This window comes from Cnephaeus nilssonii (genome assembly GCF_951640355.1).
Source record: "Cnephaeus nilssonii genome assembly, chromosome: 14".
In the NCBI taxonomy this organism is placed as follows: domain Eukaryota; kingdom Metazoa; phylum Chordata; class Mammalia; order Chiroptera; family Vespertilionidae; genus Cnephaeus; species Cnephaeus nilssonii.
The window spans coordinates 40,947,581-40,972,249 of record NC_137085.1 but is presented as its reverse complement, the minus strand read 5'-3'; the positions used below and the strand labels follow the sequence as shown (position 1 = coordinate 40,972,249).

Here is a 24,669-nt window from a genome sequence, read left to right as displayed (position 1 = left end):
AAGTATTTTCACTGGCTTTTCTAAACCCAACATATAAGTGAGTACCTGAGATCCCTATGAGAAAAAGAGGAAAAAGAAGAAAACACCAAAATGTAGCCTAGCCTGAACCTGAATGCTGTGGGAGAGTTCAGACTTGTGCACAATTTAATGGAAACGTCATACATTATTTTGTAAGATTTCATGAAGGATAAAAATGAATCACCAGTGATGTTACCAGAACTAATTTGCATCAGGTGAGAAATTTCTTATGATACCTGTTCCATCATAGTTACTAACTAATCCATTAATCGTTTTAATTTATAGTTCTGGTTTATTGTTCAAATACTCTAAATGTCAAGAATTTATTTGTATCAAAGTTTAGATAAAATTGTTCCTATATATATGAGTTACTGTAAATAGGCCTTCCTGCAATGCCAATACTTAATTTTGGATAATTATCACAATTTCTTTGTTTGAAATTATGGTTCATTCTAGAGCTCCATTTCTTATTTATATCAAGAAGCTATATCCAATCACAAAAAGCCTTTTATTCTGAAGGCAGGAAAAATGCTGGTGAAGTATAAATAGAGAATTATTCAGCACTATATACCATAACAGTAGGATTTACAAACATATATTGTCACAAGAATTCCTGTGGGTAGGCAGCCTAGATAATATTACCCCCATTTTACAAAAGTGGAAATAGGTTCAGAAAAATTAAATATGTTACCAAGGTCACATAGTAATAAGTGATGGAGCTGAGATTCAAATTGAAAGGTATTTAAAAATTTTTTGTTCTCTTTTGTTTTGAAGTTTAAACATTTTTTCATTTTAAACCTGTTTAAGGTGGGGGAAAAGGTGTCAATCCTTGGTATCAGAACTGGAGCAGAGGGTACTGCATATATGAAAATCCATTGCATACTAGTCTCTCTGGAGAAAAAGAAAACTGTGCAAACTAAAGAGGAAAAAAATCTGTCCTTCCGTTTCTTTTCCTTTGGGTTGTCAGCTATGAGTTGGCGTGGTGAGTAGTTTTGCAAGACTTGTTTCACTTTGTTTTGGGCAAGGCTGAGCCATGTATTTCAAACAAAAGACAGCCAGTTACTAACTTCTGGTTGCTGGGTGTGGTCTCCTTTCAAGTTCTATAAAATCAGGAGCCCAAAGCTTCAGTTCGAGTGTGAGACTTTCCGAGAAGAATCTCTCTATAGCTCTTTGTAAGAAGGCAGAAAACAAAGGTAAGTCCTGGTTTTTCTTTTAGTTCGTTTTGGTTGTTTTGAAAACTTCTCCCCTCATGATGTTACATATGACTGCTGCTATAAGATTTATGGCTCACTGTGTTTGATATGTTTTGATAAATCTTTCTGTTAAAATTACACAGGGTATTTGTATTTTGGGAATCACAAATTGTAGTGTTTTGTTTTACTTAGTTAAGAAATATAATTTTAAAGTATTACTTTGCTTAATACTGACTTGTTATACTGTTGGTGAGTTCACCATGGAAAAGAAGGAAAGAATGTGTCTTTTGCCTACAAGTTGTGAGTTTCCAAGAGCTTTGTGTGCCCCACATGGAAATCATGATTTGGGGGGTGCATGTGGGGAAGGAGTCAGGCCAGGGTGGGTTTCAGGGAACTGTTTCTAAATAGCACGGTTGACATCATTTATTTTCTTTTGTAAGAAAAACGTAATAGATTCTGGCCTCATAGTGGTATCATGCCCTTTGTAATTAACATTTTGAAATTAGTGTTAGTTTTACTCATGCCATGTAAATAAATATTAAGAGGATCTGCTTATTAACCATGTCATTTAAAGAGGGTGTGGATGCCTTCTTATTCCTGTTAGTGTCTGTGTCATAGGCAGGCTTTCAAGTGCTGATCAGGAAACCTACGGGGAAGGAAACATTTTTTGAGGTGTCAGATAGATAAACCATCCCTTGGGAAAACCAGATGACCCATTTAAAGTTATTCTACTGAGTAGCATCTTGATTGTTGAATGAGATCATGGCCATGCCACTCCTTACAAAAGCACAACCTAAATCTAAAGCAGAGTGTTTACTGGTGTTGGATACATTTTCAAAAGGAATAAATTTTTAATCATAACCATATATCTGGCTATTGTTCATTACAAATGTTCCTTCAAGAATTTTTCTCTTAGCCCATTTTGAGTGTTAAATTAAATGCCCCATATCTACTTTTTAATGCTAGCTCATTAAGAAAGGTATTGTTGTGTTTTTTTTTTTCTTGACTCGTTTATGTCTGAAATTATATATGGACTTTGAAAAAGTAACATTCCCCTCTGCCTGCACGAATGTATTTTTGGTGGCTGGAAGAGAAGGCCCATTGCAAAATGATTCACATGTGGTGAAATGCTAGTTTCATCATTCTGAAATGGCCTCTTCTCTAGAAGTTGGTCAACACCCTAGCCCCGGGTACTAACCACATCTGGCAGCTCCCCAACAGTTGACTGATGTTGTCAAAAGAGTCAATCATAACATTATTAAGGAACCAGCTAGAGTCTCATGCTAATTAAATACTTTTTTTACTCAAAAGATCTGCAAAGGTTGTAGATGACATAAGCTTGCTCAGCTGATTGCTCTTAATCCTCTCTAGACCCATTAATTTATGGCTTATTTTACAAATCAGCTAAAGCAATGGCCCTATTCTTTTCCAGTGATAAATCAAAAGCAGTTTTTGAAGTAAATGAGTTCATCTTTCTTTAAAATGGGATCAATTTTTATCAGAAAGATCAGAACAGACACAATTTATATAATATCTTCATTAAGCTAATTTTTTCCACTTCCATCCTCTTGAGGTAAAGTTTAAGTTTGGCACTTCAGTGCTATCATGCATTTTAGATACTATTTATTCCAACACTCCTATTTTTACAAATGAAGACCCCTAGAGACCTTAAATGTTTTCTTGAAGTCCTACAATCAGCTAAAGAGAATCAAAATAGGGCTTAGAACTCCTCTATTCTCATTTTTATATTCTATAATTATGGGTAGAAACAGTTGTTAAATTAGCATAGATATGTTTCCTAAATAATTAACACTCATACACTGTTTATTCACTCAATAATGCTTATTAGCATACTAAATACAGTGCCAGGCATTTTGGCCCAGATTGGAGGGACGGAATCAATAGTAGATTAGCATTGCCTTCATGTAATACTGCTGTAAAAAGACACATAACTAGAAAGTGATAATACAGAATGGTAGGGCTCCCGTAGGGTAAAAGCAGGATGTTTGGGGAGAGCACAGAACTAATAAAGGCTTTCCGGAGGAGGCAGTGAGGTCTAGGCTGACTCCTGACTTAGAAGTTAGACAAAGGGCTGTGGGCGTGGAAGAGAAAACAGCATTCCAAGCAAAGGGAACACCCTACTCCAAGGCCTGGAAGCAAAACATTTGTGAGGCTACTTTTCATAAAGTGGCTCTTCATAAGCCATGCTATTCTACGGTCTAATTAGCTTCTCTCACACGGGTAGGTGTGAAAAGGGTTTGTGAAATATAACCCAGCTGTTAATAGTTCACCACATTTGCTTTGTCATTAATCCTTCCCCTTCCTCCTTCTACCCTCTGTAGGTATTTTTTTCTGTAACATTTGAGAGAACACTGCAGATATGATGTCCCTATGCCTCCAAATACTTCTGCCTGGATAAATTTAAAAAATAAGGATACAACCATAGTGCAATTTTTTAAAAAAATCAGGCAATTAACTTGAATGTAACAGGCCTAGTGTTCTCAAACTGTCTAGTGGGTGCAATCGCTAATGTACCATTTCTGGAATACCTTTTCCTTACATTTAGTAAGCATAGATCCCTCTAACACCGTGGGCATACTTTTTGTGCAACTTACCTTCTTTAATTCCTTGCTGAATGAGATGAAGAGAGCTCTCTTTGGATACATGAATATACAAAAAATGCTAATCTCTAGAAAGCTACGCACATTTATGCACAGATAAATGAGATCGGTAGGTTAGTGTATGATCACTAACCAGATAAATTCTGAAATATTGTTAATTTCCAGGAAGGTCAGCCTATGTATAAATGGCCAACTTCATCTTCAAATAAGATGACGTTAAGGCCCGAACAGGCAGAATGGTCTGGCTAAAGTTTTTGGCCAAAATGTTTTTTTGCTGTGGAATTTGTAAGGTGTGTTGCCATTGCTATGCATTTGTGTTTAAACATGCAGTTGACTTTAGGTACTTAATTAGTAGTACATGGCGATTCCTAAAATTCTTTTAGAACAACTTCTGACGTCTTCTCAAAACCCTTGTTTCTCTAAGCTTTGTTCAGAGCTAGTGGATCTCAGTGGCTTAGCTGAGCTTCCATTCTCCTCCAACTGCTTTCCTGAGATGGGTCCTGCTTAGGCTGCTTTTCTCTGCAAGGCCATCCAAATCACTTCACACTGAAGTCTAGCAACTCAGGATATGCTATAAGGCTGTTTCCTCTGTGGACACTGTTATGTCAAATAAATCATTCAACCCCTTTTTTATTTTGTGTTATCTAATTAATAGAGCAATACCATTTTCTTATACTTTCTCAAGTTTATACTTTAAGAAAGCGATGCATTATGTAAGCATCATTTTAAAGTGACAAAAACGAGTGAAGTAGGGGAAAGTTCTCATAAAATTCATTTTCTAGCATGAGTCTCATTTTAAAAATTATATTTGACAATATCCTTAATTTTTTAATCTCTTCTGAAGTTTTTATTTTCTAATTGAAAAGAGTAGAAATAGTCAAACATATGTTTCTATAACTGTGGAAAAGTACTTTCTTTTGAGGATTCATGAGTGATCACATCACACATGTTGAGGATTCTACTTTATGAAAGTCTTGGATGAGATGATAAAAGTGGAAATTTCAAATACCCGAAACCTTGCCAGAAATTGCTAGATGCTTTTGATGTGCCAGTGAAAGGATAGGAAAAGGAAATTCTGTAAATGCCAACGGCAACGGCACCAGATTATGTAACAGGAATGAAACCCTTGTGCAAAATATTGTACAACAGGACTTGACCTTAGGAAACAACTTCAGATTTATCAATTGCTGGGTGGGGGAGTGGAGAGAGATTAAGTAAGTGCACAATATATAGTTTCTTCTCCCAGACCACCGAATAGAAATTTGAACAATCCCATAATAATGAAGGGGAGATAGTTTCTGCTTTGGAGATTATTTCCTTCAGGCATTTAATCTCATTACCTGGAACTGCAGTTCTTTTCTTACAGGCGTGGATTGAAACACTGTCTGAACTTGCTGTTAAGGAATCGGGTTACGGTTTCACTCCTCGTGAGTCATTTAGCTTCACGTGAAGAATTTACAATGGCGTAGATTATCCTTCCAGTCTCCCTGACAAATATTCATGGGAGTAGTCTGCTGAGGGATCAACAGAAGGGCGTGGAGAGATATCAGCTTAGACCTGGGGCAAAGGCTCCTAAAAACAGAAGCCCGGACAGAAAGTATCCCTGGGGGCTTCTTTTGTGGGTAACACGGGAAACACATCAGTCGTTCGCACACTTCAGGTTTCCAAAATATTCATGGTTGGTTACATAAAAGCACTGCTGAAACATGATAGTAATTCCAGAAATTTCCTTTAAGATAGAGTTTACAGCCATGTTGCAATTTCACTCTCCTGTTAGAGCAAAGCACCTGGTATAAAATAATCCATTTCCCAGTTGTTCGTGTTGGGTGGAAAAACATGTAGGCCTAATATTTGAACAGCTCAAAAAGAAAAAAAAAAAAAAAATAGGAGCACTCCAAGTGCTGAAATAATTTTATACCAAGGATTGGGAGAAAATACTGAATCATTCGGGGGAAAGAAATAGTACCTGAATATCCTTTTATGGATAGAGTTTTAAGTTTCAATCAACTCCTTCAGATTGCCACATATTTAGTATTTACCTTATAAATGTAAATATTATGCTCTTTTTGTTCAGGCTCTCTGGGATCCTACAAAAATTCGCCAATGGCCTACTAAATGATCTCTAATCTTTCATCTTGCCCATCTCTTAGCCATTCTCTATGATGGAGGATGAGTAATCTTTTTGACATATAAATGGAATCATATTGCTTTCTTTTAAAAAACCCATCAATTTTTTTCCCCAAAAGCTTTAGGGATGCATTTAAACTTCTTTGTTGGAGCTTCTGTCAACCTTTCTAGTTCCAGTGAACTTCTTGTAGCTCCCCAAATAGGACAAGTGTCTCTCTGTTTTGTTCTCTTTCACTTTTCTGCCAGGTTAATCTCAGCTCATTTCAAGAGAGGCTCAGGCCAGCCAACACGTCTTCTAAAAAGTTTCTTTAGCTTTTGTGATTTCCCCACTGAGAGCAACAGGAACTTTAAGTTCATTGAGGCAACCAATGATGTTTTGATGTTTTTTTGCACCCCCAGTGCTTGGCAAATAGTTATTGGTATGTAAGTTTATTTATTTTTTATTTTATTTTTAAAATATATATTGCTTTATTGATTTCAGAGAGGAAGGGAGAGGGATAGAGAGATAGAAACATCAATGATGAGAATCATTGATCGGTTGCCTCCTGCACGCCCCTACTGGGGATCAAGCCCACAACCTGGGCATGTGCCCTTGGCCGGAATCGAACCTGGGACCCTTCAGTCTGCAGGCCGATGCTCTATCCACTGAGCCAAACCAGCTAGGGCTGGTCTGTAAGTTTAGAGCAATGAAGTGAATCACCAGCTCCTCTCTTCAGCCTATATGTTGTTTATAGTAGTCCTCTGATTCCTAAAAGGCAGGGACTGAATAAGCCAAGAAAGAGCCACATTTCTGAGTGGAGATGATGGGTGCCTATTCAAGGGTAAGGTTCTCCTTTTAAAAACTTACAGCTAGCATTTTAATTATGCTTCTAAGAGTAATATCCTGGTAAGTCAAGTCAAAGCTACTCCAATATGTCTTGTGTCTGTAGGGGAATGGAGTGATGTATATGTGTGGTGAATTTGTGGTTTGTAAAAGCATCTATCTGTTTTCTTTCCAGAAACTTCTTTAAAAATGGCAATGGTATCAGAATTCCTCAAGCAGGCCTGGTTCATTGAAAATGAAGAGCCGGAATACATCGTAAGTCAAGTGACAATAAAATAGCTTAGTTAAATATTAAAAAGGAAACGAATAGGAGTGAACGGACATCAATTTTCTCTCTCATCCACAGAAAACTGTTAAAGGATCCAAAGGTGGTCCTGGGTCAGCAGTGTACCCCTTTCCCAGCTTCAATCCATCCTCAGATGTTGCTGCCTTGGATAGAGCATTAGCAGTTAAAGGTAACGAAGTCTTCCTGAACACCCCCTCCTGCACACTTCAGAATGGCTGTCTGAATGGCTGGTGAAAAACAGACATGTGCAGTGGGAAAAGTCTGTTTCATTTTGAAGATAAGACTTCTTTTTATCAAATGAAGCTATATTTCCTTTCTTATCACTTAAAACAAATGGTTAAATCTGGAGAATCTCTGCTGCCATAACAGATATCCTTACCAGCTCATGTCTAGCATAAACTCAACACTGAAACCAACACCGCTGCTCACATGGAGGGTCTGCATTAGGATCAAACACTGTAACAGGCCGAGTCAGGGCCCATGTCCTCTTCCTTTCTCACTCATCTGAGAAAGCTTCCCTTTGAGGAGAGTAGTTGCATCTATACGGTCCCTTTTGCTTAGTTTGTTAAGAACTTCATTTGGAGCACGTTGATGATGAATCATTTCATGTCGGTTATTACTGAGGAACAAAATTGGTTTTAAAAGGCAAGCCGCCCTTTATTTCCAGGTGTGGATGAAGCAACCATCATTGACATTCTAACGAAGAGAACCAACGCACAGCGCCAACAGATCAAAGCGGCTTACCTCCAGGAAAAAGGAAAGGTGGGTTGGAGTGGTAAACTTAGGTATTTAATTTCAGTTGCATTTGTGTTCAACATGGGTTTTGAAACACAGTTACCTAGTTCCTATTACAACTACTATGACTGGGATTGCCGTATTTATCCACTTGATTGCAATCAAATCAATTCCGGCAAATGTATTGATTTCATACTTTTGTTCTTAGTGGTGTAGGTTCTTTGCAGATGTGTTCTGTATTGGGGACAAGTCTTTAATTTCAACATAACCAACATCAAAATTAGATAAGGAATAGGTTCTGGTGGAAATGCGTCTTCTGCTAAAATTTAAACTGAGTTAATGCCTAAGTGTAAAGTTTATACATATAATTCTACTGTTGACGTAAGAAGCGTCTAAACCTGTAGAGAATTTTCATGAGTTTATTTGAGCCGAACTAATGACAATTGCCAGGAAGTAAAATGTGAAGTTTTGCAGCTTATTTTATACATTAGAATCAAAGGAGGAGACATAAGGAGGGATACAGGAATTTCATTATTTTTAGATTAAGGGGGCAGGATAAAGCAAAAACAGGGAATTCTCTGGGATTGGATGAAAAGTAAAACGGAGAGACACATTCTTGTTTAAGGTGGGTACAGGATAGCTAATTAACAGTTACAGCACATAGCGATGGTTTGTGAGGAAGAAGATAACAATGAGGGTTCTGTGATCTAGTGCTCTGGTGGTGGTGGTGGTGGTGGTGGTGGGTGTGCCCTGAGGGGTCTGGAAAAGGTAATTACTCTGACATTTTAGATGCAAAAAACCATTTTACTGGCTCACTTCAGGTCAAGATTGACCTTTGTCCAGGAAGCTGCGGGTCTAGTACCTGACTACCTGCCACAACCTGCTTTCAGTGAGGAAACCTATGTTCATCCTATCCTATGTGGTTACTTTCTGTCTCTGAGTTTGTAAGGCTCTCCATTCAGGCGTCTCCTGAGCTTGTCAGGTTTAGTATGTGGCCCCTTTTTTGCCCACACTACTTTAAAAGTAAGCTTTGTATTTTTTACACCAAACAAGGGCAGTGTTTCTTAAGGAATGCACTTAGGAAACTACATGTCAGTGTCTGATTATAGTGCTTCTTTGAGCAGTGCAAACCTCAAAGTTTGGAAATATTGTTAATACATTATATATATTTTTAAGAATTCTTACTACAGTTTCTGTTAATACACAACCCTATGCTTTGAGCTTTGTGGTTTCTTCCCTGTATAAAAGATTGAGAACCCTGTCCTATAGGGAGGATAAATCGTGATGGCAGGAAACTTGATTTGGGGTGGTGAACACACCACATTACAATAGACAGATGATAAATTATAGAATTGTACACAAGAAACATATGTAATTTTATTAACCAATATCACCACAATAAGTTCAATAAAAAATAACTTCACAGCTCAGAAATAAAAAAAAATGAAAAATATTAAAAAATAAGTTATCAACAAATTTAGTAAAATTTCATTCTAATCACTCTAAACGATTAAGGTAACATTCTAAAAATCTGGTGCCTTTTGTATGCAAAGGGAGGAGCTCTAAATATGGTTGAGTTTAGGAATCAGGAATAAAATTACCTAAAGGTCAGGTAACCCTCCATTGCGGTGTAACCGAGCACTGTTACTTATTGTAAGCCCTGATTCTAATCTCTTTCTTGTAGCCCTTGGATGAAGTCCTGAGGAAAGGCCTTAGAGGCCACCTTGAGGAAGTTGCTTTGGCTCTATTAAAGACTCCGGCCCAGTATGATGCGGAAGAACTTCGTGCTGCCATGAAGGTAAATGCCTGATTTAGGAAAAACTTCTTTCCTGAAAAGAATGTGTGGGTCAAATCCACATAGGCCTCTTATTGTATCTTCAACATCTAGTATAGGGCCTATCAATTAAGGGAATAAAATGATTAATTAATTAAAATTGTCATTAATCGCTGTGTTATTCCCATGCTCAACATGTCACTATGTCAGTCATATATCTCACCTTTTACATCTTTGTCCAAAATATTGGTTTAAAAGCCATTTTGTTTCTAGAGCAGTATACCAGATAGAACTAATTGTAATTACTAAATGTTGTGGGAAATGGACTAAATGCCAGATTCCAACAAATTTCAGGACACGAAAACTAGTTGATGCTCTCAAGTGAAGATTTTCCTACATTTCCTCTTCCTTTTAATTCAGGGCCTTGGAACTGATGAAGACACTCTGAATGAAATTTTGGCATCAAGAACTAACAGAGAAATCAGAGAAATTAACAGAGTCTATAGAGAAGGTAAGTTTTAATGTCCAACAGTCCAAGTGCCTTAGTTGGAAAAGGAAATGTGAAATACTTTTCTTAAAATTGAGTATGGGTGTTAATTAGGGGGACTTTGAAACTCTACATACTAAATTTTTTTTATTGTTTTCACATATCTACTGTAATCACACACTGTTACTGGGTAGCATTCAATTTGTTAGGGTGCTGAAGTGAGACAATGTTTGCACCTTTAATAAAGTGTCCCTCTAAGACTAATAGTATTGTAATTCCATAGTATTGTAATGGAAGTCAATTCAAAGCATTACATTCAAAGAATTTTCCAAGTGGAGATGATGAGATTTATTTTGGAAATGGTAACAATAAAAATAAAATCTCCAAAAAAAAAAAAATTCTCCATTTGTCCTTGGAAAGGTAAAGAGCTAGGTTCTTACAATCCTGAGATGGAAACTCGTACCATTATGAACTTTAGCATTGTGCATATAAATGATTTGCTTATTCTTTATGTCTAGTTGCATCCATAGGGATGAAAGAACAAGCCATTGCTCATTTATTCTATTCAGTGAAACAGCTCATTTAAATGATACGCTCAACATTGTAAAGATGGTAGCTGAGCAATACTGGGTCCTTCCTATTTTCCTTTTCTAGTTTCCCAAACCAATATGCAGCATCTGGACTTTTCATCCCATGCACAGAGAATACAATGGCCCTTGCATTTTGTTTTTGGAGCAATTTAATAAAAGGATCAGAATAAGGAAGATTTCAACCTCATTTTCAGCATTTATCTCATTATCAGTATTGATCTTAATTCATTTATAAGTGATAATAATCAAGAGGGGCATTATTTTTAGTTTTTTTTCAATAAAACATAGTTTACAAAGGGAAACAGCCATATTTCCCCATTATACCCAAGATATAGTCTAGTGATAGCTTATTAAATTGTTCCATCTTCTGGTTAATTATAAATTCAGTTAATTTTTTCCTAATACAGCATTATTTTGCATAGTTAAGCAAGGGTGTTTATAAAATAAAAATTTTAAGTCTATCTATATACATACATAACTAAACTATATTATATATACTTATAATTAAAATAAATGAATAATCTGTGTTCAAGCACCTCTGGTTTATTCTTTTAAATAACTGTTCTATTCCATCACATTGCTTAAATTCTGGCATGTTTATTTCAGAAATAACTATTTAATACCTATGCAATTCATATTAGCAAAAGCTCTGTGACTGTAGGTTTTCATTCACAGTATTGTCTAAATTGCTTTCATTGCCTTAGAGGATATAAATTTGATGATCCAAAGTTTTACTTGGTCCAATATCCATATTTTTATTTTTAAAAAATTATATTTTGAATACATTCCATAAGTCATCGAACATTTGGCATTGACATTTTTAAGCCAATATAGAGATGTCTGTTATTATAAACATCACCATTATTTATCATTAATTTACTGCAAAACATACCTCTCTTATTTTTCAGAACTGAAGAGAGACCTGGCTAAAGACATCACCTCAGACACCTCTGGAGATTACCGGACGGCTTTGCTCGCTCTGGCTAAGGTATAATTCACGTGATTCAGGGAAGGCCTCTTCTTTTATGAAGAGTAAAATTTTAGATTTCATCTCACTCTAGAAATGAGCAATTGACTCTCTTTTCTCTCAAAGAATATTATTTATTTGATTTTAAGGGAATTAAATGAATCATGTGATTCCAAGCTAGTAAACAACTTACAAAGAGAATGGGATTTTTATTTTTTTCAGGGTGACCGGGCTGAGGACTTTTCCTTAAATGAGGACATGGCTGATTCAGATGCCAGGGTAAGCAATACTTCCTACCTCAAATGGTTCCTGCCTTAAGTGAGGTTATACCGGATGACCTCCACATGAAAGCAAGCCTCAAGAGGCCAAGGGCACCTAACGTTCATTCCCTGAATGATGGGCACTGTTCTGTACTTGAGCAATCCAAGAAAAAGAAATGCAGTCTTGATGTTTTCAATAGATCTCATTATTCATAAAGTAGGAAAGGGTTGAAAGGGAACAATGATAATTTGATTGGTTGTTCCACAGAATTGTTATATTAAGAAAACTCTGATTTTTATTTTATCAGGCATAATTTTTTATTAAGTGAAGTGGAAAGAGTAAGCACATCTAACATTCTTTTAACAATGAACTTGAAATGGCTTGTAGATATAAGCTTACATTGTAAAAATATTATAGTAATGATATTATAATTATAAAACAATTATAATAACATATTTATATACATTCAAATATATTGTTATATATCATTTCAGTGAGGTTGCTGGTTATTAATATGCCAGTCCATTGGCAACATTAGAAAATGGTACCATTTTAGGGTTTGGCATTTCTGTTGAAAAAATAAAACTATTATTTGCATATGCCTTCCTCTTAGGATAACATTGTCTCTATCAATTCATCACAGTGAGACAGTAAGAATAGAAAGGTATTTCTCCACCCCCACTCCCTTCACAGTAACAGTACATTATCTTGCACATAATAGGCATTCATTAACTTTTTGTAGAATAAGTGCATACATATCAGATCAGTTTGCCAGAAAAGTCCAAAATAACTTATGTCCATTGGAAATTTGACCATTTTAATAGAAATTGTGTAAGCAAACCAAATAACTGAAGTTTGTATTTGAATAATTATCTATACTAAAAAAATATTCTCATTTGCTTATGACATTTTTAAATTTGCTTTTCATTTTAAGGCTATCAGAGCTCTAAGATGTATATTTATGGCAGCTACTTGGATTAGTGTGTTCCAAGAGAATGATGGCAATTAAGATTTTAAAGTTAACAGAACAATGTATGATAATAAGAGGGATTATCTTTTTCATCTACAAAAGAGGAAAACCTATACTTTAATAAGGCTAAATTATTTACCTAAGATTACAGAGTTATTAAATTACAGAGTCAAAATTTGAATCTAGAAATTCTAATATCAAAATTCAAGACCTAGGTTATTTATGGTTGAATTGTTGATTTTTTAGTACCATTTGCTGATAATTACTTTGAACAATTAAAAGTAAATAAAAATTAGAGAGGTCCTTGGAGTTATCTTAACATAGAATGTAATCTTAAAGCAATTTAATTCATCAAACATCTCTTCTTCAAACCTATATTCAGTCTTTAATGTTTGCAAGGCACCTTGAGAGATACTGTGGAAGATACTCTCAATCTTAGCATCGTGTATTCTGATCCTTTTGGATATAAAGCAGATGCCTAGAAAATCTTAACATTCTCATGCAGATATTAAGTTAGCAGATGACCAAGTGTCTATTTCTGTGTTTCTTGACAGGCATTATATGAAGCAGGAGAAAAGAGAAAAGGGACAGATGTGAACGTGTTCACTACCATTCTTACCGGCAGAAGCTATCCCCACCTTCGCAGAGGTAAGAAAAAAAAGCGTTCCCAAAACCTGTTTATAGCAGATGCAATTTTTTTTTGAGGACAAATAAGAGAAAGGAAAACAAAAAGTCTTAATCAGCAGCATCACTCATACACCGAATGAATATTGTATAGGGCTTCTGACCCCTTATTGATCTTTGTGAATTCAACTTCGTATAGGGATCATTTTATAGTATTTGAAAGACTTTTGTGACTTTGGCATTAGAGCATTATTTCTTTATTTTCACTATTTCTATTCCCTCCCAAATATTTGGAGCAGATGTGACAAAGTATATACATACAACAGAACACATGAAATTACAATAAAGAAAAACAAAAAACTCAGGACTAAGTTAAAAAAAAAAAGTGCTTGTAGATGCTCCAGAAATAAAAACTAAAAGGAGTTTTTCCCTTTGAGCACAAGATTTTGCTGAGCTTACTGGAAGCCATGGCAAATAGAACATCATAATAATTACCTAAAGTTTAATATCTAATAACTAGAGGCCTGGTGCACAAAATTCGGGGGAGGGTGTCCCTCAGCCCAGCCTGCACCCTCTCCAATCTGGGACCCCTCGAGGGATGTCTGACTGCCCGTTTAGGCCCGATCTTATTGGGCAGTCGGACATCCCTCTCACTATCCAGGACTGCTGGCTCCCAACTGCTCTCCTGCCTGCCTTCCTGATTGCCCCTAACTGCTTCTGCCTGCCAGCCTGGTCACCCCCTAACCACTCCCCTGCCAGCCTGATTGATGCCTAACTGCTCCCCTGCCAGCCTGTTTGCCCCTAACTGCCCTCCCCTGCAGGCCTGGTCCCCCCCAAGTGCCCTCCCCTGCAGGCCTGGTCCCCCAAACTGCTCTCCCCTGCAGGCCTGGGTCCCCCCCAACAGCCCTTCCCTGCAGGCCTGGTCGCCCCCAACTTCCCTCCTCTGCTGGCCTGGTCACCCCTAACTGCCCTCTCCTGCAGGTGTGGCCACCCCTAACTGCCCTCCCCTGCAGGCCTGGTCACCCCCAACTGCCCTCCCCTGCAGGCCCGGTCGCCCCCAACTTCCCTCCTCTGCCAGCCTGGTCACCCCTAACTGCCCTCCCCTGCAGGCTTGATCGCCCCCAACTGCCCTCCCTTGCAGGCCTGGTCCCTCCCAACTGCCCTCACCCTGCTGGTCATTTTGTGGTGGCCATCTTGTGTTCACATGGGGGCAGCCATCTTGTGTGTAGGAGTGATGGTTAATTTGCATATTACTCTTTTATTAGATAGGATAGCACACTGATTTCTAATGCCAAAATTAAGTGAAACTTACTATACAGATCTTTATATAAGCGAAGATCCATTTGCTGTGGCACTTAGCTCTGATGTAGCAAATGTTATGATTGTCAATCACATGCCATTTCTAATAAATGTCAACACTTGCAAAAATTTCCCCCAATTATACAAGAACACCAAAACAGCCATGTGAATTACATTCCTAGGGCAAGATGAAGTATCCAAAATATACTCAGTTCAGTAATTAGCTTTAAAATATGTTGTGAAGTGCAGTCATCCCAAGGAGTGCTTTGAGTCAGTTGCCCCGATTTTGCTAAAGTTTGCTAAAGAATGGGATGCTTTCTACATCTCTTAGTTTAAATGTCATATTCAGTGTTTCAGAAGTACACCAAGTACAGTCAGCATGACATGACCAAAGTTCTGGACCTGGAGATGAAAGGTGACATCGAGAAATGCTTCACAACTATCGGTACGTAGTCCTGGAAGGAGAATTTTCTAAGTGAAAATTGCATCATCATTGCTGTCCCATAATTAAAAACAAACAAAACATTGCAAAACCAAAAGCGAAATAACTCAGATATAGTTCACCTAAGCTTCAGAGAGAGGCAACATGTAACCTAATGGCAATGCATAGTTAGCTAAATGTATACAACAGCCTTCTTAATAATAACAGATATCATTCCCTTTAGAAAAAAAAACAGATATGCAGGTGGAAAATATTACTGAGCCCCTGCTTACGCCACAAGATGCACCAGGCTGGACGTAGCACAGAGGAAAGTCAGAATGGTCATTAAGATGGAATTTGGAATTAGATAACAGATTCAAATCCTGGTCTGTCACTTGCCAATTGAATAGTCCTAGGCAAGCCCAGAGGTTTTGATTCAGTAGTTCTCTGGTAGCTTCTGACAAGGTCTTTAAAAGAAAAAGACATTCAAGTTCTCTCATGTTATTCAGCTGACCAGGTAGGGCTGAGAGCCTGTGTTCTAAAGCAGCTTCTCATACATTAATGTGCACAGGAATCCCCTGGAAATTTTCTCAAAACACAGATTCCCGTCTTACTAGGTCTGGCGTGGGGCCTGGGATTCTGCATTTCTAAGAAACTCCCAGGTGATACCAATTCTTTTGGTCCAAGGGTAACACTTTGAGTAGCAAACTAGATCATCTTACTAACTGACACATCTGTTAGCATTTTATTTGGCAGCTGCCTTTTACAGCCTGTCCTTTCCACTTTTTTCTTGTTATGACATGAAAAAAGTATGTATTATATGCCAATATGGCTTTTAACACCAACTGGTTTCCACATTTCTAAGAAGAGTATGCTCAGAATAGCATGAAGCTGCTATTGTTTGTCTTTAAGATAATAGGAGAGAGGTGTTGGTGTTATGAGGAAAGAATATTAAAAATCAACATCTAGAGAATAACTTCTCATAAAACAAGTATCCCATATTGAGAAGCAAGGTGAGAAATGGGAGTGAATAGAATCTTGTTTGTTGCAAAACCTAGTATCTCCTATTTCTTTCATATGCGTCTTTCTTCTTTTGGGGTCAAATATGTCAACTAAAATGTGCCTCTCTTGCAGTGAAGTGTGCCACAAACAAACCAATGTTCTTTGCTGAGAAGCTTCATCAGGCCATGAAGGTAAGATTCTATTTATATGATTTGCTTAGGGGGGAAATTATTGTTAGTGGAGAGAACACAAAACCTCCAATTGTTTGAAAACCACACATTTTTGTAAATATATTTTCATTGATTTCAGAGAGGAAGGGAGAAGGGAGAGAGAGATAGAAACACCAATGATGAAAGAGAATCATTGATTGGCTGCCTCCTGCTCACCCCCTACTGTGGATTGAGCCTGCAAACTGGGCATGTGCCCTAGACTGGAATCAAACCCAGGACCCTTCGTTCCACAGGCCGATGCTTTAGGGCATAAAAACCCTAAGTATTTTAATATTTTCCCATTAAAAAGAATCACGGTTCCATCCAATGCAAGAGGTAATACACTTCCTTATTAGAATAAAATGGTTAGATTTGTGGTATTTTTTATAGGTAAGATGGTAAGGTGAGCTTGTAGGTAATTTGTGAGTTACTCATGCTTTGCATAAAAGCAGAGTCAGCATAGGGAGGGTGATATAATTTCGCTTTTAATGTGTGATTTTAGTAACCTACATCTGCTAAGGTTGTGAGTTTTACAACCTCTCCTTTTCTAAGTTTAATTTGTTTTTTATTAGTCTGTCTTCCATGCCATGGGTTAATATGTCATTCTAAGCTTTTAAAATGTGCTAAGATTACTGAAGTAGAAGGTGTTATTAAGATGTATTGAGATGTACTTCAGCCACTTTAACTCTATTCTCCGGCTTGCATCATATTATATAGGATGCCACCTGTATACTTATACTGTGAAAAGTTATGAAGTTGTCTTTTTTTTCCCTTTAACAATTCCAAAAGAAGGAAGTCGAGAGAGAGAGAGAGAGAGAGAGAGAGAGAGAGAGAGAGAGAGAGAGAGAGATTTAACCATTCAATTAATAGAAAAGAGTCCTTATGAAACAATAGGCATTGTGCCATTATGTACTAGGCAGTACAGTCCCTGAGCCCACGTCTGCTCTATTTAGTGGGCTAATCCGATGGGCAATGCTATTATAGAAGAGGAGAAGAGTGTCCTCTACCCCTAGACTTTGGATGTCAATGTGGCCTTGTTCTCAGCTAAACTAAGGCCTGATAGTGAACAGGAATTAGCCAGATGTGAACAGGGGTAGAAGAGATGGAGAGATACAGTAAGGTTGGCCCAAGAGGAGGAGGTAGCATTACCCTTTCAAGATAATAAATCCATTTAGAGTGATGGTGCATAGTGGAAGAAGAGATTGTAGCATTGCAAGCCCAGATAAAATGCTTGGTTTTTTATCCTACGAGAAAAAGACCATTGAAGGATTTTAAGTAGGTGAATTAGATTATCAGATTTGCAATTTAGATAGTTCACTGTATTTGTAATTATTGAACAGTTTAGAGAAAGGAAAGACTGGATGGTAGAAGGCCAGTTAGGAGGCTGTAAAAGCTCTTAAAATACTGCTGATGTAGCAATTGGGTTCTTGTCATTTTATTACCACTTGTGTAAAGTGTGTGTGTGTGACAGTGTGTGTGTGTGTATGTGTGTGTTTTAATGTAGAGATAGTTTCTCTATAGAACTATATGAGTTAACAAAAGAGCTTTGTATTCAAACCCATATCCTGCTATATTATGAGTAATAATAAACAAGTAATCCTCACTTGTTTTGGACAGGGTGTTGGAACACGTCATAAGATATTGACCAGGATTATGGTTTCCCGTTCTGAAATCGACATGAATGACATCAAAGCATGCTATCAGAAGTTGTATGGTGTCTCTCTTTGCCAAGCCATCATGGTATGTTGTGGTTTTCATAATTCTACCCCCACAAATTATAATTCTTTTTGAAAGAGAAAGGCTGACTTACTATATCTATAAATTTTATATGTAAGATTAACTCATTATATTAAGATATATAATTTATAAGTAAATTTAACTTTCACTGGTAAATTCTACTAATAAGTTCTGTACTGAAAAAATACTCAAAATTTTCAGCATTCATAGAACATTTAGTTTCTCATACATAAATTTAGCAACCGAAATGTTATTAGTAAGGAGATATAATGATTTATTTTGCAATGAATATTGATCAGAGGGTTAGAGACTTATTATTCTAAGCTTTTCTTTAATTTTTGTCATATGTAATATGTATAAAATACATGTTCATGTGATCTCATTATAATGTTAAGAAATAAAGTATAATGCTAACAAGTAAAGGCAAGTCAAGGGTTTTGAAAGATAGGTGACTATTTAAATTCAATTTGTTACATATAACGAATAACTGTAATCTACTGAGAAAATCACAAGCTTATAACTTTCTCTGGTGAATGAGTCAGATATTCCTTAAGATCTGAAATGATAGTTATGTTATACTTACTCAATTCTGCATTACATCTTATCCTTGGAAAATAATAGCTCTAATACACAGCATAATCAATTCAGAGAAATTCACAATCTGAATCTTGACAGGTATTGCTTTTACATAACCCACTAACAAATATCAGTTATCTGCTATACGAATTAAGTTATTTAATTAAGTAAATAATATTCTTATCGAAGATCCTAGATAATTGATGTACTGTGATGTATGTTCTACTACTCTTCAGTCTACTAAGGTTATAATTACTCTGTTATTTAAAAATACTTTATATTGATTATGGTTTCAGGTAGCATTAAGTAATACCCTATTTTTAATCAACAGGATGACACCAAAGGAGATTATGAAAAAATCCTGGTGTCTCTCTGTGGAGGACAGTAAACATTCCTTTGATGATTTCAAGCTTTTTGATCAGAAGATTTTTAAATCATATCTTTTCATGCCATGTTATAGATTTATATAGGAAAGTTTCTTCAGCAGGATTAGTCTAGCTAACTGCTTTCTGAAAACTATGGCTTATAAATCATTTTTATATCACAACTCTGTATAATAGAGATAAGTTTTAAAAATATATATTTGCCCCAAACTGTAAAACCCCATAATAGGTTGTTCTGTTAACATTACCTGAGAAAAATGTTTATGTAACAGAAAATAAAATGATTTTACAGGACAATTGGTGTGTTACTGGTTCTTCTGTTTCGATTTTCTTCTGTGTGTAATGTAGTGGTTTAATTTAACATCAGGGGATAGGAGCCTGCATACTAAACTATAATCATTTAATGAAATAGATATTACATATTAAAGAAAATACAGAGTTAGAAAATAGATTCATTACATTTTATCACCTTGGTACAGATTATCGAGAGTGTTTCTAATAATAGATTTATTGCATCAGTGATTGTAATAATTGGACATTCTGCTATTTTTGTGAATCAGTGTAAAGAAAAAAAATGGCAACAGCAATAAAAATTTCTCACTTAAAAAAATAAAAGATAGTTGCATGTTCAGTTTTCTAAGAAAATGTCAAACTGTTTTCGAGTGGCTGAATCATTTTACTTTTTCACATAAGCATACAAGTGATCTAGTTTCTCCACAGCTTTACCAGCATTTGGTATTGTCACTATTTTGTATTTTTGCATTGTTGTCTTTTTATTGTTGAGTTTTGAGAATTCTTTATGTAGTCTAGACACCAGTGCTTTGTCAAATATGTGGTTTTCAAAATTTTTCTTTTAGTATATAGCTTGTCTTTTTATCTTCTTATTAGAGTCTTCCTCAGAGCCAGTATATTAAATTTTAATGAGGTCCAGTTTTTTAATTTTTGTTTATTTTATTGATTGTGCTTTTGGTGTCACATATACAGACTCTTTACCTAACCTTAGATCCTGAAAATTTTCTTCTGTTTTTTCCCCCCTAGAAATGTTATAGTTCCATTTTACAGTTAAGTTTGTAATCCATTTTAAACTATTTCCTCTCTCCCTTCCACTCACTCTAAATATCAATGGGGGAAAATATATCCTCCAATGAGGATTAACAAACAAACTAACAAACAAACAAAAAAGAACAAAACATCTGAACAGCCACCTCACCAGAGATATTAAGGTGGTAAGTAAGCATATGACAGGATACGCAACATCATATGTCATTAGGGAATTGCAAATTAAAACAACAATGAGATACTGCTACACACCTGTTAGGATGGCTAAAATTCATCCCATGTAGGAGCAACAGGAACTCACAAATATCACTCATAGGAATGTAAAATGTAGAGCCATTTGTAAAGACAGGCAGTTTCTTACAAAGTTTAAGTGTCATTGTACAATTCAGCAATCACACTGCTAGGTAGTTACCCAAATGAGCTGAAAAGTTATAGCCACACAAAACCTTGCACACAAATGATTATACCACTTTAATCATATCCAAACTTTGGAAGCAACCAAGATGTCCTTCAGTAGGTGAAAAGATAAACAAACTGTGGTACATACACACAATGGAATATTTATTATTCAGTGATAAAAAGAAACGATGTATCAAGACTTGGAGGAACCTTAAGTGCATATTGCTGAATTAAAGGAGCCGATCTGAAAAGGCCACATACTGTATGATTCCAACTATATGACATTCTGAAATAGGCAACAGTATGGAGACGGCAAAAAGATGAGCAGTTGCCAGGGGTTCAGGGAAGGTAGAAGGGATGAATAAGTGAAGCACTGGACATTTTTAGGCTAGTTAAATTATTTTGTAAATATTGTGGTGGTGGATACATGAATTATGTAAACCTACAGAACTATACAAATACAAAGAGTGAACCCTTATATAAATTATAAATTTTAATTAATAATGTATCAATATTGGTTCATCATTACTTCTGCCACATTATTTTGGTTACAAGCAGGGCACAAGAATGCTCAGATTTAAGAGGAGGGTGATTACATTTCACCTCTTAAAGGAGAAGTGGCATGGTCTTAAATTATTTGGGGAAGAATGGAGATATTATGACCACCATTTTTGTAATAGATAATATGCCATATGTAGGACAATAGCATGCCATTACATTTCATGTACCATCATTTGCAATATCTTTCATGATCTGTCTATGCAAACTCACACATTGTCATTGCCTTTAAAGCAGAAAGTCATGGTTCTCCTAATTATTTTAATGCAATAAATAGATAACTACCTTGGAACAAGTTTTTGTGGGGTGCTGAAAAGTCATGTCCAATTTATTGGCATACCTACATCATAGTTCACTAGATCACACTCAGTAAATGAGGGTTGAGACATGGGGCTTTTTTTTTCTTTGTGGAAGTCATGGAATATTGCTAGCAAAGAAGAGAAAGAAGATAAGACATCTGTGAATATTTGCTAAAGTTTTATTATAATATGGGAGCAGAGAGGTACGGAGGGTTGTGACTTAGAGCCTGAGAGATCCAAGTTTTAATCAAGCCTCTACCACTTACTAAGTGACCCTGACCATAATAATTACCTTTTCTAAGCTATAGTTTTTAATCAGTGTAATACTACTACTGTTACTACTGTTACTACTACTACCACCACCTGCCTCACAGAGTTACTATAACACTAGAAATAATGGAGGTAAAGTAACTGACACTTACAAGGTACATAAGAAATTAGAGGGGAAGCTAAATATAAAATCACTTAAAAGAAAATGAAAAAAAAAAATCATTGCTTCCAAATACTAAGCTATTTGGTAACGATATGCCAATCAGCCAATATAATTGAATGATTTAAAAAAAAAAATTTTTATCCATCTCTTTTGCTATAGATGACCTAGACCTTGTGATGATTAAGCTTAGATTAAGCTAATTCTTAGCTCCAAACTGAAATGACTTTGAAAAATGGAATGATATGAAAAAAAAATTTTTTTTTCTTGCACTGGGGTTTGTGCCGCTACTTCAGGCCGAGCCAGAAGTGCAGGAGGAGAAAGCGCTTTGGGTCCTGAAACTCAAAACGCAGCCGTGCGGAAATGATCCTTTCCTTGGGACACTGACTCAGAAGCCAAGGCGACCCACCTTCCAAATCCTTCCTTTAGCTTCGATGGGTACACAGTGCACCTTCGTGCCATTGTTACTGCTGTTTATCCCATGACTTTGAAGAATGACTCAGAGAAGGTGAGCACCTTCTTCACCATAATTCAGAGTTAGTCAAGCTGCCTGACTTAAATCCCAGCCCCGCCACTCGCTGTCCTCTTCACCCTGCTCATTAGAGAATGAAGATAGTGGTGGCTGCGAGGGAAAGGAGAGTTTGCCCTCTCAAAATGTGTCTTTGGGGAATGTTATGTTCGAGCTGGTTATTTTTAAGAGAATGAAATAAAAGAGCCAGGAAGAACTGTGACCTCCCTTCAACCTGCCTACAAGGTTTAGATAGAGGAGCCGCTCCAGGAAGGGAAACGCCCTCACCGAGGACTGTGGTTTCCTGTGAACTGGAAGAGGCAGAACCTGGCAAGTCTGACCTCCACGCTGTGACCCATTGTTTCTGGGTGGCCCAGCAAGAATGTATTTATCAAATGTTTGCTCCTTTTCATCCACCTGTGAATGCTGACCTTCCATTTGTAGTCTAGACCACCACTCGCCCCTCTCTCCTTAGCTGAACATGGCATAGAAGCCTCAAATCCCTGATTTGTCCCCTATTCTCACAGAACCCCTGTGTGAACATACGTCATTAAATTCGGTTATTTTGTCCCGTTAATCAATCTCATGTCAATTTGATTATCAGATCAGCCAGAAGAACTGAAAGGAAAAGGGGGACATTTTCCTCTCCCCTACAATTGTGATGAAAACGAAATGAGTACTAAGCATATAGCACATACAAAAAACACACACACCACAATAAATATTAATTAATAGTAGCTGTTGCTACTCTGGGGAGCTTGCAATGCCTTTCTACCAAAGAAACCTTCCTTTGATATGATCATGCATTATAAAATGAACCATAATATCAGAAATATCAGATCATTTCTAGCTATGGCAAAGGTAAATGGAATGAGATTTCTTGCATGTCATAAATGGTTATGGGTTATGTTCTTTAGATTCTTGTCTCCCTGAAGATTATTAAATTCAATAGTGTCAGCCTTATGAGAGCTTATATATTGACTGTTTTAGCCTACAAAGGGATAGGAAATTACAAAGGCATCTAATGTAAAGGTAGGGAAAGCACCTGTGAAAAGGAGCAAAAAATTAGATATGAGATCAAAGAAAGGCAATTAAAATGACTTGAGTATAACTGTTCATTAAGGATTTCATTGTGTGTGTGTATTTATTTTATTTTATTTTATTTTGGTAAATCCTCACCCAAGGTTATTTTTCCACTGATTTTCAGAGAGTGGAAGAGAGGAGGAGAGCGAGAAACATCCATGTGACATCACATCCATTGGTTGCCTCTCCCAACCAGGGTGGGACGGGGGTGGGACCAAGCCTGCAACCTAGGTATGTGCCCTTGACTGGAATCAAACCCGGGACCCTTCAGTTCATAGGCCAACGCTCTATCCACTGAGCCAAACCAGTTAGGGCTGTGTGTGTTTATTTTAGGCCTGTAAACAAAAGAAACTTTCATGGCAAGCTTTTCTAAAACAAAGGGTTTGTTGAGACCTGGATGAAATCTAAACCACAGCAACAGGGCCAGGAGGAAAAGACAAACACGCCCACTGGCCCACTGTCCTGGAGTTGATGGCACTTTTACACATTGTGTTTTGGGAAAGAAAGATGTGAGTTGTTCTGAAAGAATTTACATGAGCTACAGATAAGTGGGGGCGGGGAAAGTGCATCTGGGGTAGTTTTGTGATAGATGCAGTCTGTCTGTAAGAAATATTTACTACTTGTGAGTGGTTACAGGCAACAATCCTGACAGTTCATGCACGGGAGGGGAGGGATGCCGTGGTGTCGGGTAGTCATTCCAGAAGGCGATGGAAAGCTCTAACATACATTCAGGAATAGGAGCAGTTTACCGCTCGTTGCCTCACAGCTCTTAATCGGTTCAAGACTCTAGTCTCTTGCTCTCTCTCCTGCCCACTCCACTGTAAGTTAATTTAGGACAGCTCAGAATTTTTCTTTTGTCAGGCCCCACCACAGGAGTTCATAGAAATTCAGGCGCAGTCCCAAGCTGAGTCATCCACCAAACAACCCATGCGGAAAGAAGACTGCTTTGTCTTGGCCAGTCTAATGGAAATAAATGTCTAGTTTCTTGCTTCTAACTGGAAACAATTATTGTCATTCTCTTTCCATGAAGATTGTGACCGCTGGAATGTTTGTGTTGTCAGAATGCAAGCCAACTGTTGATTTCAAATGCCTCGACTTTTTACTTTAAATATTTTATCTTGATTTATCTAGTGTTGCGTATTTCATTTTTAAATGTTCTATGTTCATATTTCTAGTTTAGTCTTACTAAATCTATTACCATGGTGGGGGGGGGGATCGGAAACACACATA

The 24,669-nt window shown here is 36.9% G+C and overlaps 1 protein-coding gene across 1 annotated transcript; it reads left to right on the top strand.

The window, feature by feature from the left end:
- Window positions 1-1,056: 1,056 nt before the first annotated feature.
- ANXA1 (annexin A1) lies at window positions 1,057-19,400 on the top strand. Its single transcript, XM_079790085.1, has 13 exons — window positions 1,057-1,211; window positions 6,958-7,037; window positions 7,129-7,237; window positions 7,736-7,830; window positions 9,488-9,601; window positions 9,998-10,088; window positions 11,563-11,642; window positions 11,844-11,900; window positions 13,407-13,500; window positions 15,125-15,220; window positions 16,331-16,389; window positions 18,025-18,147; window positions 19,052-19,400. Exons 2-13 carry the CDS (start codon window positions 6,972-6,974, stop codon window positions 19,106-19,108), a joined length of 1,041 nt encoding a protein of 346 aa, XP_079646211.1. The 5' UTR covers window positions 1,057-1,211; window positions 6,958-6,971; the 3' UTR covers window positions 19,109-19,400.
- Window positions 19,401-24,669: the final 5,269 nt, after the last annotated feature.

What these genes read in the sequence shown, in the direction of transcription:
- ANXA1 (XM_079790085.1), top strand. Translation starts at nt 6,972, where the DNA reads ATGGCAATGGTATCAGAATTCCTCAAGCAGGCCTGGTTCATTGAAAAT. An exon ending in TAACAGAGTCTATAGAGAAG is followed by an intron (nt 10,089 to 11,562) that starts GTAAGTTTTAAT and finishes CTTATTTTTCAG; the next exon opens with AACTGAAGAGAGACCTGGCT. An exon ending in CTCTTTGCCAAGCCATCATG is followed by an intron (nt 18,148 to 19,051) that starts GTATGTTGTGGT and finishes TTTAATCAACAG; the next exon opens with GATGACACCAAAGGAGATTA.